This window comes from Dendrobates tinctorius, unplaced genomic scaffold (assembly GCF_039654945.1).
Source record: "Dendrobates tinctorius isolate UK_male_01 unplaced genomic scaffold, ASM3965494v1 ptg000015l, whole genome shotgun sequence".
NCBI lineage: Eukaryota > Metazoa > Chordata > Amphibia > Anura > Dendrobatidae > Dendrobates > Dendrobates tinctorius.
In genome coordinates, this window is record NW_027361683.1 from 9,115,894 (window position 1) to 9,136,570 (window position 20,677).

General features: G+C 41.6%; 1 protein-coding gene across 2 annotated transcripts in view; it reads right to left on the reverse strand.

The window, feature by feature from the left end:
* Nucleotides 1-2,010: 2,010 nt before the first annotated feature.
* ZC3H12A (zinc finger CCCH-type containing 12A) overlaps nt 2,011-20,677 on the reverse strand; it is a 29,409-nt gene continuing 10,742 nt past the window's right edge. For both annotated transcript variants that reach the window (XM_073562486.1, XM_073562477.1), the window contains exons 3-6: nt 12,935-13,074; nt 6,671-6,905; nt 5,376-5,482; nt 2,011-4,860 (exon numbers count right to left, since the gene is read on the reverse strand). In XM_073562486.1, coding sequence (XP_073418587.1) covers nt 3,923-4,860; nt 5,376-5,482; nt 6,671-6,905; nt 12,935-13,074 — 1,420 coding nt within the window. In that variant the 3' untranslated portion in view covers nt 2,011-3,922. The remainder of the gene's footprint in view (nt 4,861-5,375; nt 5,483-6,670; nt 6,906-12,934; nt 13,075-20,677) is intronic.

Below are 20,677 nucleotides of genomic sequence, written 5' to 3' on the forward strand. Positions count from 1 at the left end.
TTAGGGAGCACTGCTATAGGGATTGCTCAGGCACCTCCTTATTGGGGAGGGTGCCTTTTATACAAGATGCCTATCAGTTATTGGCTGGGAGGCACCTTGCAAGAAATAATTTTAACTAAAAAATTGCAAAACTTTTTTGGAATGCTGAGTTGAGTAAAAATTGTGTGATTATTGGCAATTTGAACTAAGCTTTGACCAGCTCTGCCTCAATGGATGGTCACGGATGGAATAGGGGCGTGATGGCAAAATTTGTCTAATTCCTGATGAGCTATGTCGAATGTCAGCCGTTGCTGACTCATCTACAAGCATGCACCTCTTAATACAGTAAATCAAGAGCTTCTGACTCTAACATGCCCCCTCACAAAGATTGGCATGTTCACATCGGTCCTGATGAATCAGGACTTTTTGCATAGTTGAAACCATCAGTTTGTGCTAACAGACTCCTTCTAAAGTCTCCATACACATTAAATAATAATCACCTGAACCCTCCTGACAGATCATATTGTTCAACTGATCCTTTTGTTTCATTTTCCCATAGATTGACCAAGTCAAGCTGCAGGGTTGTCAATCGTTTAAAAAATTCCTGGACAGTCTATGAAAAAGGGCACTTTTTTTCACCTGACCTTATTTGTTTGAATCTGCTAAACTTCTACAGATCATTATGACTGTAATAATTGCCTTTTATCGGTCACAAATACTGCTAATGTGTACATATCGGAATTATGGACTATATACATACATATCTTTCAATCCTAATTATTTATGATGGTTTTCTAATGTGTCTGTTGGTTGTCTGTGAAGTTTAGATAAGCTGTCCAGAAAAAAAAAATCAAGTTGGAAAACCTGTTGTGCCATTAATGTGTATAAGGGTGATAGAAAAAATAGCTGTTAAGCTGACATCTAAGAGCATAGTACTGTAATGTGCATTCGCCAGAAGAGGTCAGAGTGCCGATGACCCGGAAGTAAAGCCGGTGCACTAATATTCTTTCCAGGAATATGACTTGCATATAAGCTAAAATAAATAAGAAAAAAAATGCTCCTGCACCACTTAGGCTATGTTCACATGTTGTGATTTTGCTGTGGTTTTGAACATTTGCATTGCTTTCAATGGTGAAAAAAACATTCTACATAAAATGTAATTTTAGCATTTTTATACTTTATTTTTCCATGTGGTGTGTGAGACATGATCAGATACATCCTGTTTAATTTATGAAGTTGGGGCTCTAAAAGTCACTTTTTTTTCAGTGCCATTAGGCTGCCATCACTACTTGTAAAAGGCCATCAGGCAGCCATTACTATTGTTAGAGGACCAGCAGGTGACCCTCAATATTGTCAGAGAGCCATCAGGCAGCCTTTACTCTAATTTTAGAGGATCAGCAGCCAGCCCTTACTAAGTATTTTTCGATGACCATCAGATGGCTATGCTTTGCATAGGAGTATGTTGCTTCTGCAATATAATTTATCAATCTGAGGTGGGCAAATTTTCCTTTTCGTATTAATACTGTAAAGTTTGAAACTCGGAGGGCAACCAGGTGGCTCTCACAATTTATACAAGGCCAGCAGATGTCCCCCACTATTTTTAGAGGGTCAGCAGGTGTTTTGTGGACAGATGAAAGGAAGATAGGGTTTTTTGGTGAAGCACATCATTCTACTGTTTACAGTAAATGGAATTAGGCCTGCAAATAAAAGAACACAGTAGTTAAAAACAAATATGGTGGAGGTTCAAAGATATTTTGGGGTTGTTTTGTTGAGTCTGGCCATGGATGCCTTGGCTGTGTGCAAGGGATCATAAAAATGTGAAGATTCCCAAAGGATTTTGGGTCGCAATGTAGTGCCCAGGGTCTGAAAGCTGGGTTTGCATCTTAGGTCATGGGTCTTCCAGGAGAGTCTTGAAAAACAGATTTAGAGCAAATTATACCAGATTTCGGGCTCACTTAGCTTAGCATATCTCGCTCAGTGAGTATATGTTTTCCCTATACATCAAATGAAATAAGCGGAACAACATTTTGTGAAAATCAAAATTTTTATTCACTCAATCAGCTGTACACAAACAACTGTGGTGCCACAAACTTACACAGAATGAAACTCGTCCAAGTGATTTCACCCTATATCATATTATTATGTTATAGTACAAGAAAATAATTAATAAAGCATTTTGCTTACAATTTTGAAACATTACAGCTTATGTAATGTTGATAATCAGATAATAAAAAGATTTGCATTCCGGGGTGGTGGTGAAACGGCACATAGTGTCATTTCAAAAGGTTATATATATTATCAAGTGTAAAGGGCAACACAGTCACATATTATGTAAGGTAAGAACACACCTTGTCTGAAAGAAAAGCTGGTATTGTTACCTATCATGGAAAAAGAAGAATGACGTTCCAGCTCCCATAAAATCTTCAATTTTATTGTTCCAATAAAAACATTAGCTCTGTTGGCACGCTCAATGGGTCAGCTCAAGGCAAAGCTTTGCTTTGCCTTGAGCTGACCCATTGAGCATGCTAACCTATCTAATGTTTTTATTAGAACAATAAAATTGAAGATTTTATGGGTGCTGGAACACCATTCTTTTTCTTTTTCCATGTTATACACGCTTGATTCGGCAGAGTTCCGTGCACCTGTGGCATACCGGTGAGCAGGTTTACTTTGTTTCTTCTTATAATTGTTACCTATTACATTGCAGTTTTGATTTTTCCAGATCAGTTAACAAAATGAAAGGTGGGCTGTGATTTGCTACCCCAGGCATCAATTTTCTTTGAGACAGTTATGAAAAATGATGGCTGAACCGAATCATTTCGAATAGACTCATTTAGCCAAGATGAACATCTATGGGTCTACTTCACAAGCTGTGGTCTTGGCCTAACGGTATGTGAGCAGTTCTGAAGGTTTCCTTGATAATATAAGTGTCAATCCCTTTACCTGATAAAATACACCAACCACTGGATTTTGCACTCAGGTTCTGATACAATATGTATCAACATGTCAACTGCTCTATGGCAATTGTTTTGGCTGTTTCCCCATCACAAGTCTGGCACTGTTTACCATATGTGTATATATCTACATCTACTTACATTGTGATGATGTATTAGCTTGCTTTGTGCAGATGAGCTATGAATGATAAATGTACTGAATCCATAAGTAAAGGATTCCATAGAAAAGCAAATCAAATCCAAACCCTAAATACCATATTAAAATGAAACAAAATTGTCCCAAATTGTAAAATATTCTCTAATATTAGCTTTCTTCTTTCTCTGCCTTGTGCAATCACATCGCAGAAAAATCAGAATCCATGGAGATCTTTAAAAGCTTAAAGCACTGATACGTCTGTGCAAGACAAACACATAGACAAATAATAGATCTATAGTTACTGAAGCACTCCATCATAACTGATACACTGAGCAGTGATGTAGCAAAGGTGGTGCTCGAATCCATGTCTCCTGCACTCCCCCTTAGGCCCTGCACTAGACATTGTATGTTCCCTTAGGCAAGAACTGATCATATTATACCTCAGTTAATTTTCTTTCTTCTGAAACATACAATGTTTAATTTCAGATAAAAAAATATAAAAGGATATAAAAGCTATGCAAAACGAAAGACTCAAATGCAGCTACATTCTATAAAACAATGGTCTAACATTACACATAATGTACCTCTGCAATGATCAATTCACAGTATTATGAACATATCTTCTAGGTGACTTTCCTTTACAACGTGTTACTCAATTGCTTCTCAAAAATGAGAATAATGTATTAGCTTCATCACTAAAAAAGTGGAATTTCAGCAGAATGGAAAACAAAGACTATAATGTGCAGTTTGCTGGATGGAACCAGTGCATAAGTTGGCTGATTCAAGTACTTATACCAAACATTGTGACTGCACATATTAATCGTGAGACTTCTTTTCTAAGACCTAGTTACTTTTACAACCCGTTTTGAGACCTGTAATTCACTATTTCCACTGCTAAGCTTTGTGGATCCAACATATGTGGAAACATTTGCATCACAGAATCTACTAATGAGTGCTGAAAAATGGCACAAAGTCTGTTGCGCACGCTCAGTCTCTCTCTTGTGTAACGATCAGAGTTTTGCCACTGTTGAAAATCATGGCTAAAAGGTGAAACAGAGCTATATAACTGATAGCTAGATGGAGGTCTACTTGAGGAAGGGAGAATGGGTCCTGGTTCTGACCAATACTCAAGTGAGTGGGTAGGCAGGGCTGTATAGTCAGTCGGTAAACTATGGTGGGCTTCTGCAGACTTTTTGACCATTTCTCTGTAATTTTGGTGTGATGCATTTTGGGACGACCATGAAGAAGATGGACTGTATTGGTAATAAGATGTTGCATGAGTATCATGTGGAACCAATTTCTGAGAAATATACTGTTGACGTGGATCGCTATCCAAACCATTTCTAGGATGACAGCATGGGATCCGTTGATTACTATTACAATAATTTCCTTGCTCGTGTGAATGGTCACAGGAACTGTTTGAAACACTTGTCCTAAAGTCCACCCCAGAGTCGTAAGAGCTTTGAGTATGGGAATCTTTTGGGCAAACACCTTGAGAATACCATTCAGAAGCTCCATTCCAATGTTTTAATTTATTTTTATCTGATGTCCTAACTTTCTGTAAAGATCCAGTTCTCTCTAAAGGAAGTTTCTGCATAGAGATTGAATTAGGGTCCATTGTGGATATCTCAGAAACCGGTGCTTTTCTTATCTTTTTATCTTCTGAATAGACATTCTTTGGAGGGGACTGCCTTGCATTTTCACGCAATTCATCAGCAACTGACCGTTGAGTTTGATTTATTCTCTCTGGGTGATAAAACTTACATTTCATTCCGTAGGTGCATTTTTTGCCTACAATAAAAGTGGAAAATGGAGTTAATAAATAGATTCAAACATACCATTATGATATATAAACCTTTACTCAACATAGAAACTGAAGTGTTTTGTTAATATGACACTCAGTAAATCACTACTTCAGAATTATCATCAAACAAACTTTTTGTTCCTAGAATCTCTTGAATGCCTTGATAGCTTTGGCACTCAAAATCAAAGATATAAAGAAAGGTTTTAATAGTGTGCATTGTAGAAAGGTATAAGAGTGTGACAGAATAAGTGCACGCTGGGAAACAGTGGATCCATGTACCTATGTACAGATAGCTAGCTAGCTAGCTAGCTAGATAGATAGATAGATAGATAGATAGATAGATAGATAGATAGATAGACAGTACATGCTTCTGCAGCAGCTGTCCAGAAAATCTGCAAACTACAGGTACAGAGGTGGTGATGTTGGGTTTAACACTAAGTTTTAACTAGTTTGTTTAAGTTATGATATTTGCTGGTATGAAGAAAAGAGAATTCATACTTACCATAAGGACATTGCACTTTTTTGCTTTCTGGTCCGAATGGCCGTTTTCTCAGAAAGTCATCTAAGTTTGGTCCTTTTCGACCCATGGGATCGTCCGGTGGCATAAATCTAATTGAAAAACATGTTTCATATTAGTTAGAAGGCAAAACATTTTAAAGAGTGCTTAAAGATTCCAACAACTTGCTATTAATACAAGGAATGATATGTATTAAGAACTGTCAATCCTTCTGACATGTCTGTTTAGCAATCAGTAGTAATTCCCATAATATACATATTCGCATAACTCTACATTGTGTGGTACCAATGCTATTCCTCAAAGAAGTTTCTAAATAAATTAACAACTAGGTATTACCAGTTGGGGCATAGAGAGCTTACACCATTTGTCACTGTACAATTAGTATCAGAATGTGTGAAGACACACCTCTATGATAAGAAGAATGTTAATGCCCAGTATTCATTTTGTTCCTAAATTTCTAGGAGGAGAACGAACAAATGACATAATCCACACTTCTAAGAAAATATGCTTCCGAATTGTTATTTTATGGGGAAAGCAAGTATTTTCTAAAAATGACATGTCTGAAATGTGACACATTCCCTTTATCATCTAAAGTGTAAGTTATGTGAAATCAAAGCACTTTGCAAGGTATAACTTGAAGTTTTTGATAGTTGACAAGATGCACCAAATCTCAGCTATTGTTTTGTATTCAATCAAAATTGATTTTAAAATTTACAAATTACAGTATTTTACTTTATAATCTAAAAAACTAATTTCAAGGCTAACCATCGAACAATCCAATAAGGGTAGTTTCACATTTGCGTTTAAGGCCGCAGCGACGGCCTGCGCACGGCTGCCGCTAAGCCCCGCCCCGCGCCTCCTCTGGTAGCTCCGCCTACAGGCGCATGATGCTGCATGCGTCCTGCGTCCCCTATCTTTAGAACTGGGGATGCAGGTCGTGCGCAGGTATGCGTTTGGCAGCGCATGCGTCCTTTTGACGCTGCGCCGACCAGCTCCAAACGCAACTTGTTGCAATTTGGGGCGGTCGGCGCAGCGTCAAAAGGACGTATGCACCGCCAAACGCATTCCTGCGCACGGCCTGCGTCCCCATTGCTAAAGATAGGGGATGCAGGACGCATGCAGCGTCATGCACCCGTAGGCGGAGCTACCGGAGGAGGCGTGGCAGGGGGCGGGGCTTAGCGACGGCCATGCGCAGGCCGTCACTGCGGCCTTAAATACAAATGTGAAACTACCCTAAAGCAGCCTTGTAAAGGTTGAAAAAGTCCAATGACATGACTTACAGATCATTCACAAAAGAGTACATAAGAAGCCGCTCTTCTATGAATTTCTTCCATTCTGGCTTTTCACTCTGGAGATCTCTATAGGTATCATTTGAGACAATGACCCCATCACTTTTGTAGGCCAACTTGACAATAAATCTATCATCGTAGCATACCAGCCGTTTCCCACCAACTCGCCGAGAAGGAGTGAAAACCAAGATCTTTTTCTTCTCAAGATCTGTTAAAATGTGTTGATCTGAAGAATACAATGATATTATTTAGAGTTAGTTACATTTCTTTTTTTCAGTTTTGGATTATTACTTTATCATAAGCGTAATTAATGATGTACAAGTACTCTGTAAACAGTAGATTTTCTGCAAGTACATCAAGGGTATAATTTCTATGAACAGAATTATATTGACAAAAAAACACTGCAGGATAATTTTTTAAACAATTAACACAAATTTAATAGTGTTGAAAAGTCACAATGTATAGAATATTCTTTCATATGTTACTTTTCACTCCCCTCAACAATTTTCACTAGTATTTTATAGTACAATGAGGCTTCCACAGACAGAGTTACCTTCACCTATGCCAGAAGTGCTACCCTAATAGTCATAGATTTCAATTTTTGGTGCAAGTGCAGTTGAACATGTTTTTTTTAAGAGAAGCATGCTAATCTAGCAATTTGGTGCATTGTACGCTATTGCTTTTCACATTAAAACTGGCATATGAAATTAATCTTAATAAATTCTCAATTTGTGTGACTTGTTAACAGAACACTAGGAATGTTGCAGTAATAGGGTTATCCTTGGGCTACATTCACACATCTGTGTAAATTTCTATATCCGTGAGAAACACTACTTTTCATCCATTTTGCAATCATATTGCATTATTTTTTTTTCTCATATGCTCTCAGAAACTGAAGGAAGTAGAATGTCTGAGCTCCAGCTTATTCATTGACTCTTAACAGAGTAGAAAACAAATGAAACACAGATGGGACTCTGAAGTATCAAGTATGTCTTATAAGGATTAACATAGACTTTAATGACCGAGTATCATCAGAAAAAAAATTGAGAATGGGAAACATCGTTTTTTAGAACAGATATGTGTATGGATTAATAAAACTTTATGGATCAATGTGCTGTATGAGCAAAAAAACAGATGTGCCACATGGAGGTGTGAATCCAGCCTTACATTCCTTGACATCACACTTTACCTCTAATATATGTTAGTGGCTATTGTGGTGTAATAACCACTGTGTCCACTAGGGGGCACTGTGTGGATGTCCCAAGAGAAAGGATGAGGGGCAGTATCCTGAAGGACGGTTGTGTATCTCAAGGTGGGTGGCCTTGAGATGGAGACTTAGGTATGTGTGTTGATCAGCAGTGATACTGCTGAGGTGCTGCTTTAATATGTCAGGGAGAAGTCTCCAGGTAACTAGGGAGATGGGCAGGCCTGGTTACCTACAAACCCACCCAGGGGGTGTGTTTAAAGAACACTGTTGTAAAGAGTGTGTAAATGCTTGAAGGACCTGTGATGAGGTCAGAGTCATGTGACCCGGTGGGTGTGGCTATGAACCATATAATGTGGCCAGGGTGAGTCACATGGGGTGAATGCTGGGACCTGGTTGGTCCAGTGTGGAAGGTCCCATCTGAGTGAGATGGGGCTGCCTTCTGACAGCAAGTGAACGCTATGTTAATGGATGCACTTGCCTGGGAGTTCCCTGGAGGGAATGGACGTCTGCAGTATGCTAAAGGAACCATGAGTGACCCTGACGTGAGTGAGATAACTGAGGCTAGAAAGCCTGTGTATGTTTAACCTGTGTGACCACAGGGATTACAGAGCTGAACTCTGTCATGGACGCTATGTTGTTATATGAACTTTATGTTGCTTCTATGGGTTTATGCTGCTGAATAAACTGCATGGATTGTTATGAGTTTATGGAAAATCTGTGCCGGATCTGATTTTGTGGCTGCTGAGCGAGTATCCCCTACTTGAATGACAGTGCTACCTCACAATTGGTGGAGAATGCTATGGGCAATGTTGTAGCCTTGTTGCCTGGAGCAATGGAAGAGGACTGCAAAGTCGGTTGCTAAGGGCAGCGCTGAGCCGGGAGGGCTGACGGTTGGGGAATCCACTGCCCGGCTGTGGTTCTGGAACCGTGGGGCGGCCTAGTGAGTAAGGCACTGTCCGGATCGGAGAGCCCAGTGCGGCCGTTTCCCCATAAGAAAGAGACTTAGAGAACTACACTGCGGTTGAGGAGTCCGAGAACCTGCACGGCCAGCAGGTGACAGTCGTGAAAACCGTGTTGTACTGACCGGGGTCAGTGAGAAAGAGACTGGTGATTGATAGGGTGCCTATGTGGAGAAGAGGTATCCGAGGACCTGTGTGGCCGACACAGGTAACGGACAGGTGTTCGTGTTGTACTGACCTGGGTCAGTGGGAAAGACTGTGTACCTGGAGGGTTCAGTGAGCAAGGTCCTGGAGGGTCAGTGTTGGGAGATTCTAGGAGAAGAATCATCTCCCTGGAGCACGTGGTATGACCTTGGACCTGGTGAGGCGTGAGTGTTGGGCAGTCTCAGGAGGAGACGGATATCCTGAAGAGCACCCACTGAGCCCTTGGACCTGGTGAGGCTGGTGTGTTGGGAAACCCTGGCAGGAGGGTCAGCTCCCTGAATAGCACCTGGTGCGCCCTATGTGTTGGACGGTCTCAGGTGGAGACGGTACATCCTGAATAGCACACAGACAGGACATGTGAGTTTTTTGTGTGGTGTTTTTTTTTCTTTTCTCAACTCAGCCTGCGGTGGCTCAGTGGGAGTCAAGAAGGTGACAAGCGGCTTCCTGTAACTCGGCAGGGTTACGAAGGGGACAAGCGGCTTGCGGTAACTCGGCGGGGTTACGAAGGGGACAAGTGGCTTCCTGTAACTCGGCGGGGTTACGAAGAGGACACCAGCCGCTGTGTGTGAACAGCAGCCGGTGGTGTCGGTGATCGGTGACAGCAGGAGCTGTGGTGATGCCAACAAAGACTTGTGTGGTATCGTAAAAGAGACAAACTGTGTTGTGTGAACTGTGGTCTAAGGAGATTGGTATAACGGACATGGGGAAATCCCGAAAGAGGGCGGTGGCCCAAATTGGGGTGGTAGCCCAAAAGGGGGTGGAGTCCCAGAAGGGTGCGGTAACCCAAATTGGGGTGGCAACCCAAAAAGGGGTGGAGTCCCGGGAGGGGGCGGTGACCCAAATTGGGATGGTTCAGGAAATGGCAGCATTGGTTGCCTCACTGGGTATGTCTGGGGAACCGCAGTGTGTCTGTATGAGTTTTGAGGAGTGCAGCATGTATTTTCCAGATAATGACGAGCCACAGGTGTGTACCGTGATGCTGCACCGGGAAGGAGTCTCTGGTAGACTGGACTCAGAGAGTCAGGTGACTCTGACAGGAACTCCTCTTGTTTTATCTCTGGCCGATAAAAACGTCAGGGTTCGCTGTAAACACGGGGTCATGGTGAACTATGCCGTAGACAGAGTAATGTTTGAGGGGACCAAAGGTGGTGAGTGCCAAGGGGGCGTGATACCACGGGACTTAGTCTATGCCTTGGAGAGGGGCCGAGACTTTGTATTGTTTGATGATGTATGGTCGGACGATGGAGACGTTTCGACTGTGGGGCCAGCAGACACTGAGAAAGTGATGGCTCCTGATGTGGACAGGTCAGAGGTAGAAATGATCAGAAGAAGAAGTACATCTGCCCAACTTACGGATCTGACGTCTTTTGATATGACGGATGGTGGCCTGGGAGATGAGACGACTGGGGTAAAAACACAGTTAAATAGTAACGGGACGGTTCACTCAGCGGATGGGACTGACTCAGTTGTACCCTTTGACAATATAATTAAAGAGGTAGTAGTGCGCCACGTGCTGGCCAAAAGAGAACAAGATCGTGAGATACAGATAATAAAAGTGACAGTGGAAGAACATCTCGAACGAGAAAGAGTCCTGAGATAAATGGCCAAGCAGAGGGTGGAGGGGCTCGAGAAAGAAGTCTTGGTGCTCAGAGGTCACCTGTCCACCTGGCAAAGTGTGAACAAGAACCTCAAGGAAGAGATGGAGAAACTCAGAGGAGTAGTAAAAAGTCTTCTGCGGGAGAAGTTGGACGAAGACTTACCGCGGGTGAGTGCGAGTGATGATAAGACAGAATTGCCAGTAGCCATCGTGGCAAAGGGTCATGAAGTGATGAAATCATGTGAAGTTGGTGAGTTAAGAACTAAAGAAGATAGTCACCCGGTCGGGTCAACGGTAGTGAGGGAAGTGTCCGTGGTAAAGCTAGAGCCTTCGGTCCAGGAACAGAGCAAGACCACGACCTTCCATTCTGTGATTGATGTACCAGAGGACATGCAAGAAGCCTGTGCTGAGGAAGGTGTGCATGAGGCTTTTAAAGAGGCGGTCAACGCATGTAAGGTGCACTGGGCACCTGAGACTCGGCAGTTGGTGATAGTATCAGCCAGAGAAGATACATCAAACCAAGTAGCTGTCCTGAAAGAGATGCATCTACAATGTCTCCATGCCAAACAGCTGGTAAGGCGGAGTAACATGAAGGCTGCTCGACGCCTAGAGTTAGCGAAGGAGGCTATGGATCGGCTGGGTTTGCGGAAAGATGTGGTTCCGGTACCCAAAGCTCTGATTGGAAGATTCATTGGAAGATCCGGGAAGGTAATGCAAGACCTTGTGAATATCTCCGGTGTGGTGAGGGTGAGGATCCCTTCTGATGATGAAAACCAGGTATCCAGTGAAGTGGGTAGAATTCCCATCATGGTGGTTGGCTCCGCGGAGAGTCTGAGAGACTTTCGGATGCTTGTGGAGTATTGAGTCGGGTACCTGCAAGAAATTGAGCAGTTGAGGCTGGACCGCCGGCGAATTAATAAAGAAGTACGGAATACCAGGTCGCGGCCGCCTTCAACCCAAGATGTAAGGACCCGAAGGGTTCCACCAAGAAGTGACAGGGCAGATGGCCGAAGAATGTCAGCAAGTGGTAGTTCGACTGGCAGGATGACGTTGAGAGACTGTAGTTCCTGTGAGACCCTGAATGAGTCAGACCCAGGCAAGACAGTAGGCCTGATTAAGACTGATGACCGTACCAACCGAGGGAGATGGTCGGGGAACGGAACAAACAGGGAGAGGAACGTGGTTACCAAACAGTGTCTGATGATGCAGACAGACTGTTACTGGAGGGCCAAAGATCAGGGCTGGTACTCTGACCGCTGGGGGCAGGGGAGGCCTGATTTAGAGATGAGGCCTATGACTGATGGAGACAGTTCTCTCTACCTGAGGGGCAAGGTGTAATGAGTGCCCGGTCTCGAGAGCCTGATGTAATGTTGTGTGCTCAACCCCACAAGTTTGAACAAAGGGGGGAGGTATGTGGTGTAGTAACCACTGTGTCCACTAGGGGGCGCTGTTTGGATGTCCCAAGAGAGAGGATGAGGGGCAGAATCCTGAAGGACGGTTGTGTATCTCAAGGTGGGTGGTCTTGAAATGGAGACTTAGGTATGTGTGTTGATCAGCAGTGATACTGCTGAGGTGCTGCTTTAATATGTCAGGGAGAAGTCTCCAGGTAACTAGGGAGATGGGCAGGCCTGGTTACCTACAAACCCACCCAGGGGGTGTGTTTAAAGAACACTGTTGTAAAGAGCGTGTAAATGCTTGTAGGACCTGTGATGAGGTCAGAGTCATGTGACCCGGTGGGCGTGGCTATGAACCATATAATGTGGCCAGGATGAGTCACAAGGGGTGAATGCTGGGACCTGGTTGGTCCAGTGTGGAAGGTCCCGTCTGAGTGAGATGGGGCTGCCTTCTGACAGCAAGTGAACGCTGTGTTAATGGCTTCACATGCCTGGGAGTTCCCTGGAGGGAATAGACGTCTGCAGTATGCTAAAGGATCCATGAGTGACCCTGACGTGGGTGAGATAACTGAGGCTAGAAAGCCTGTGTATGTTTAATCTGTGTGACCACAGGGATTACAGAGCTGAACTCTGTCATGGACGCTATGCTGTTATATGAACTTTATGTTGCTTCTATGGGTTTATGCTGCTGAATAAACTGCATGGACTGTTATTAGTTTATGGAAAATCTGTGCAGGATCTGATTTTGTGGCTGCTGAGCGAGTATCCCCTACTTGAATGACAGCGCTACCTCACTCTATGAATAGGTGACTTTTTAAGACCACACCAGTTCAAGGAAAGATAATCTTCCCCTTCTTCCATGCAGTCAACTAAGTGTCACTTATTTATGCTTACCAGTAATGGGCATGTCAAGTGTAGGTTGCTCCTTTCGGAATGTTGGTACAAAAACTGTAACATCTGTATGGCCTCTTTCCAGGAAAAAATTGACAGCAATTAATATCCCTCGACAGGAGAAAACATCCTTGTTTCCATGACTAAAGAAAGGAGAAAAAATAATCATCAGCAACAGACAAAAAGTGTTATTCTGGAGGTTAATTCTAAAGAACTATCATGAAAAATGAAAAACAAATTGTGCGCAAAACTTATATGGGGCAAGATGCTAAAAATAATATGGAAACCCAGAATTGGTAAAACCAATGCACATTGCTCCAGACTACAAATGTTTTGATCTATGTATTATTCATTAAAATGTGCATGTCTTACTGTTTATTCATCTGTTAGATAGTTTTATAGACACATCTAGACAGACATCGACCACTACACTATAGCTGAGAACCACAACCGTTTCATCAAAGGTCACTGAACAGGAAATTAACATGAATTAAAATAACCCTCTTCTCATATTGCAATCGACCTTCAACATGGAATTTCAGTGTATTTTTGGAGGACTACTTCCTGCTTGAGCAAGTTAAGTTTTCACAATCACCAAGTTTTCTGTTTTAACTATTAACTTTATTCCATCATGAATCTGTCGTCACCCATGTTGACAAGTGCACTGGCGAATGCTCTACACAGCATGAAATGGATCAAGAAAGGATATTAATCATCCGAAACAGCATGTGGAAAATTATTTTCTGCATTGGTTGAGTTTGGTACATATATGTATTTACATCTTTAAACCTATCATCCATTATATATCACAAAAACCAATGCAAACTTAAGAAATGAGTTAGAGCGGTCTAAAAGCTAATTTAAGAAACCAGGCAATAATATCTTCCTTGATATAGGATTAGGAATAGTCCAAAATGGTAAATGCAAGATCCAAATTTTAATGGATGGCTATACTGATACTGAAACTGCCCACTCCTGAAGCCCCCGTCTCACATAGCGAGATTGCTGAAGCGTCACCAATTTTGTGATGCAATAGCGACCTCGCCAGCGATCTCGCTACATGTGACACGCAGCAGCGGCCGACCCCCCCTGCTGGATATCGCTGATCGTGCTCGAATGTCCTGGACCAATTTTTCACCGTTGGTGTCCCACTGGCCAGCGTGCATCGCTGCGTTTGACCCGATGAGCGACCTCGTTGGCGACGCAGAAATCCGGGACACAGGTGGGAATCGATCAGAAAAGCTGCTGTGTGACAAGGTACCAACGACCTCAGAGGATCGCTGGATGGTTGCAGCATCGTTGAGTAGATCTGCCTGTTTGGCAGCTTAATAGCGACCATTTAGCGATGTACCAGCGATCCTTACCAGGTCATATCATTGTCGGGATCGCTGTTGCGTCGCTAAGTGAAACGGGACCCTTATTCTAGACCAGTGTTTCTCAAGTTCAGTCCTCAAGACTCACCAACAGGTCATGTTTTCAGGATTTATTAAGTATTGCCTAGGTGATGAAATTAATGCTTGAGCACGTGATGAAATTATCACCTTTGCAATACTAAGGAAATTCTGAAAACTTGACCTGTTGGTGGGTCTTGAGGACTGGAGATGGGAAATACTGTTCTAGATGCAATCATGAAATAAACTAAGCACATCATTTCTGAAATCTAATTGTGAAAAAAGATCATCTGGTCCTTAGAAGGTCTTAAGATTTGGTAACTATAACCTCAGATGAACAATATATGATAAATTACATCGCGTTATTATTTATTTAACAAAATCTTGACAAAATGTAGAAGGAGATTGTGAAAAATTAAACATTCCCTTACAGCTCCTATAGGAATTAATAGGGTAAGTAGCAGCAAAGCCCTCCTAATCAAATGCCTTTGATTAATTGTTCAACAGCAAGTGTGACCACCTCTATAAAAACAGAAGTTTTGGTCTGGAGCCTTCAAGTGAACGTTAACACAACGCCAAAGAGGATAATCTTGGATAGGCAATTGTTGCTGCCGATCAATGTGGGAAGAGTTATAAGGCTATTTCCAAACTTGCAGTCCATCATTCTGCAGTAAGAATGATTATTCATGGTGGAAAATATTGATACAGATGACAATCTTTCCAGAATTTGACATCCCAATACACACTAAGGTTGGACTATGCAATTATCAGAGAAATTGCAAATAAAAAAAAAAATACAAAAAGCTATCAATCAGTGGCGTGGGATGGGTTCTACAGAGCTCAGCATTAAGAGAACTGGTAGATCAGCAGCAGATAAATCAGTGATTTTCTCAAAATGACAGGCTTTGGCTTAATAAGTGACACATTGCTGAAATCAGGGTGTCTGCCCTTACATCATGATGGACACAGATGGGTTAGCAAAAACCTGGAGAAAGAATCCTTTTAACACTGCTGTGCTGACCTATGGTACTCTGAGCTCAGAATTCGTTGTGAAGCTGATAATGGTGAACAAGTGTTCTCAAATGCTCGCTTCATGATTATCTTGCAGTATAAATAGACTGACGATCAACCGATCATCTTCTCTGTGGTGCATCGGTCTATGGTTAAACAGAACTTGCAGTGCCAAGAATCATGGCAGTCTATGTGAATTGAGCAATCCATTGTAGATTAGTGTGTATCGTTTACTTTGGGCTGCCAGTGTAGGCAGTCTTTTAAATGACTGCCGATAGGAAAAAGCTTACTGATCAGCGGTCATATTGTACTGCCAGTCTATCCGCGTAAGCGATTCCTTAGGAGTAACAATTTACTGATTTTACCATGACTCACAACTAAAGACTGTATGGGGTTTTGTACATTCCAGAGATGAGGCCCATCACATTCTTCATCATAGAGAAACTATTGTAAAAACATGAGTTTCCTAATGCATTTAAATTAGACTCAAATCTCTTCAGCAAGGTAAGCCATATCGGAAAGATGAGTTATTTGGATCATGTTACTCCTGATGAGATCTAACGGGGTCACAAAGCAGAGGTATACAATCTGCTGCCTGGGGGCCACACGTGGCCATAATGCCATTCTGTGAGGCCCCGATCATTTAGATACAGAAACGTGTAGCTGCTTGTATGTAGTTTCCATGATAAGAAGAAGAGTAGTAAACATAGTAAACACCTCAGAAACAGTAATGTGTCATTAGAGCTGGGCGGATAGATTCACAGGACTCTGGTCCATCATCCACTAGTCCTGGCAGCTGGATAGGAGGCTTGTAAACCTCTTATCTTAACCCTGGAATGGCTTTTGATTAGCCAGGCATCATCATTGTGGTGTGACATGCATATGAGTTTGTGCCAGCCCAGCTAATAAAAGGCAGGGATCACATAAGGTAAGAGATTTATGTGGCTACTGTCCAGCAACCAGAAACTACTAACCTGGCTGATGGATCAAAGTCTTGCAAATAAATCGATCTATCTAAACATAAAAAATTGGAATTAGCGCTCTATGTAACTATCTCTGGTTTCCGCTTCATCGGGAGAGTGGCTAATAAGTAACCTACGTAAGCCTCATCACTGTACATTATGACAGCTGTTACCACCACACGATGATGTAGATGTGGACATGCATGCTTCCTCCTCTATGAAGTATTTATTCGAGAAAATTTGGGAGCCCAATAGGCCTGCACCTACCAGACAATCATGACAGTTTCAATATGTCATACATTAATTAGATGGAAACATACCACTTCATTGAGTCCATTGGGTATTGCATGGCCTTAGAATCAGAGAAGATTGCGCACGCATGCTCTGGAGCATCTGGTGGACATCAGTGATACTGGTGCCACCAACACTTTCACTCATTTGCTGGGTACGAAAGGTGGTCATTGGTCATACTTATATATTTTCCTCAATTTAATGGAGTTCAGTACAATGAAGTGATAGAGCCCATGTTGTGTTCCAGAAAGAGTTCTTCATTAAACTATTACTATGAAATAAAGTAAATGGACTTTTACGTCTGTTAAGAATAAAATTGGAATACGCTCTATGACGGAAACCAAAGCACATTAAAAAAATACTAAAATAAAACACAATTTTCTAACCCAACTAAATGCTATTCAATGTTAAAAAATAATTCTAAGTTATATCGCAGATTATATTGTGGTCCATTCAATTTAAAGGGAATCTGTTTTATACTGCCAAATCCATGGGTAACATGAAATAGTGACCATCATTGTAAAATGTTTTACACTGAACCTCAATTTGAGAAAGAAGGTGTCACGGACAGCCATGTCCTTTGTGTGACTTCTCTCCAACTTCTCCTGCCTGGCCCTGCAACTAACAGTCAAACTAGGCAAAAAGAACATAGAAATTAATAGAAAACAGCTGATAAAATAGCCTCATAATACAGACGTGTTAAATGTATTAGTGTAGGAATTAAAATAAACACAAGTCAAGTCAACGGTCAAAGCTGCAATACCTGGCATCACCAGTGGACAAGAGTGGAACTGCTTTTGGCTAAAAAAAAAATACAGGCCTTTTTTATTTGATCTCTTACCACCCCTCCCTTAAAAATAGATGCATGCGTGTTTAAGAGCAGAACACGGGATATGATGAAGATGATAACTGATGTATGATACAGGTTCCTCTATTGTTTTTTGCATTAAGGGAAATAGCCTTTGGGATTAACCACATCCTAAGCAATGGATGCAGTAATATACTAGGGAGGCAACAAGTTTTTATACGCTCTTTTGAAAATTAGCCATACTTCCTGGTGAAACCTTGAAATATGTGTAGTATTTACCCAAGGCTAAAAGGTGTTAATGTCTAAGATAAGAGGCTTCAAAATTGTAAAAGCAGAAAAAAAATTCCCAGGAGGAGGAAAGAACAAGATTATTTACATAAAGTGCATTTGCATAAGACTAGTAGTGAGCTGTTCGGGCAGGCAGGTCTCCAGGCCTGTGATTCAGTAAGGAACAATGTAGCAGATTAACCATACAGGAAGCAGCAAAGTGGAAATTCCCTGCGTCTACCTGACACTATAGATAAACCTTGTACTTTGTTCCGCAGTGTCGTCAAACACGTTTCTCTGACTGGATACAATAAACAATATCCTTGTATCCACGCTCAATATCTATTCGACTTTCCTTATCCTGCATGTTGTTCCAGGAAAGAAATTAACAATCAATAATGGGAACGGGAAAATGCTTTTCATATCAGTAACCAATGATCTATAGTAAAGGATAAAATCCTGAATTATCTCATCAGAACTTGTAAATAGTAATTAAACTTGGGTTTTGGGAAAGTTTCAGGAAGCAAACAGCATGTGGACAGCAGAATCGAAGGAATCACAAAATATGATGGATGGATAGATAGATAGATAGATAGATAGATAGATACAGCTCAGGCAAAAATTAAGAGACCACAACATCAAAACCCTGTCATGGGCAGCCCATTCTCCAAACCTGAACCCCAGTGAGAACCTCTGGAATGTAATCAAGAGGATGATGGATAGTCACAAGCCATCAAAGAAGAACTGCTTAAATTTATGCGCCTGAAGCAGTGTGAAAGACTGGTGGAAACCATGCCAAGACGCATGAAAGCTGTGATTAAAAATCATGGTTACTCCACAAAATATTGATTTCTGAACTCTTCCTGAGTTAAAATAATAGTATTGTTGTTTCTAAATGATTATGGACTTGTTTTCTTTGCCTTATTTGAAGTCTGAAAGCACTGTTTTTTTAAAAAATTTTGACCATTTATCCTTTTCAGAAAAAAATAATAACAAAATGTATTGCTTGGAAATTCGGAGACATATTGTCATAGGTATGTAGGCTAAAAGAACAATTTACATTGTACTCAAAAATATAAAGAGAAAAATCAGACAAACTGAACATTTGGAAGTGGTCTCTTAATTTTTGCCAAACCTGTAGATATGGGATAGATAGTTAGATAGATAGATAGATAGATAGATATAGGGTAAATAGATATACAGATGGATGGACGGACAGACACATTTATAGATATGATAGATAGAGAGATATGGGATAGATGGATAGATAAATCAAAAAAGGGCAGCACTACCAAAATTATACAATTGGTGCAAAACCTATTCAGCAGTGTCCAAACAACCGAGTTAATAAATCAAGAAAAATAGGCAGCACTCCAAATTAAATGTGAAAAAAGTGGAGACTTTACTGATCCTCAGGTGGCGATGTTTCGACGGTGACCCGTCTTTATCAAGCTTGATAAAGACGGGTCACCGTTGAAACATCGCCATCTGAGGATCAGTAAAGTCTCCACTTTTTTCACATTTAATTTGGAGTGCTGCCTATTTTTCTAGATTTAAATAGATAGATATGGGATAGATAGATAGATAGATAATGATAGATAGATAGATAGATAGATAGAGTTGTGGCCAAAAGTATTGACACCCCTGCAATTCTGTCAGATAATACTCAGTTTCTTCCTGAAAATGATTGCAAACACAAATTCTTTGGTATTATTATCTTCATTTAATTTGTCTTAAATGAAAAAACACAAAAAGAATTGTCCTAAAGCCAAATTGGATATAATTCCACACCAAACATAAAAAAGAGGGTGGACAAAAGTATTGGCACTGTTCGAAAAATCATGTGATGCTTCTCTAATTTGTGTAATTAACAGCACCTGTAACTTACCTGTAGCACCTAACAGGTGTTGGCAATAACTAAATCACACTTGCAGCCAGTTGACATGGATTAAAGTTGACTCAACCTCTGTCCTGTGTCCTTGCGTGTACCACATTGAGCATGGAGAAAAGAAAGAAGACCAAAGAACTGTCTGAGGACTTGAGAAACCAAATTGTGAGGAAGCATGAGCAATCTCAAGGCTACAAGTCCATCTCCAAAGACCTGAATGTTCCTGTGTCTACCGTGCGCAGTGTCATCAAGAAGTTTAAAGCCCATGGTACTGTGGCTAACCTCCCTAGATGTGGACGGAAAAGAAAAATTGACAAGAGATTTCAACGCAAGATTGTGCGGATGTTGGATAAAGAACCTCGACTAACATCCAAACAAGTTCAAGCTGCCCTGCAGTCTGAGGGTACAACAGTGTCAACCCGTACTATCCGTTGGGGTCTGAATGAAAAGGTACTGTATGATAGGAGACCCAGGAAGACCCCACTTCTTACCCCGAGACATAAAAAGCCAGGCTGGAGTTTGCCAAATCTTACCTGAAAAAGCCTAAAACGTTTTGGAAGAATGTTCTCTGGTCAGATGAGACAAAAGTAGAGCTTTTTGGGCAAAGGCATCAACATAGAGTTTACAGGAGAAAAAAAGAGGCATTCAATGAAAAAACACGGTCCCTACAGTCAAACATGGCGGAGGTTCCCTGATGTTTTGGGGTTGCTTTGCTGCCTCTGGCACTGGACTGCTTGACCGTGTGCATGGCATTATGAAGTTAGAAGACTACCAACAAATTTTGCAGCATAATGTAGGGCCCAGTGTGAGAAAGCTGGTCTCCCTCAGAGGTCATGGGTCTTCCAGCAGGACAATGACCCAAAACACACTTCAAAAAGCACTAGAAAATGGTTTGAGAGAAAGCACTGGAGACTTCTAAGGTGGCCAGCAATGAGTCCAGACCTGAATCCTATAGAACACCTGTGGAGAGATCTAAAAAAGGCTGTTTGGAGAAGGCACCCTTCAAATATCAGGGACCGGGAGCAGTTTGCCAAAAAAGAATGGTCTAAAATTCCAGCAGAGCATTGTAAGAAACTCATTGATGGTTACCGGAAGCGGTTGGTCGCAGTTATTTTGGCTAAAGGTTGT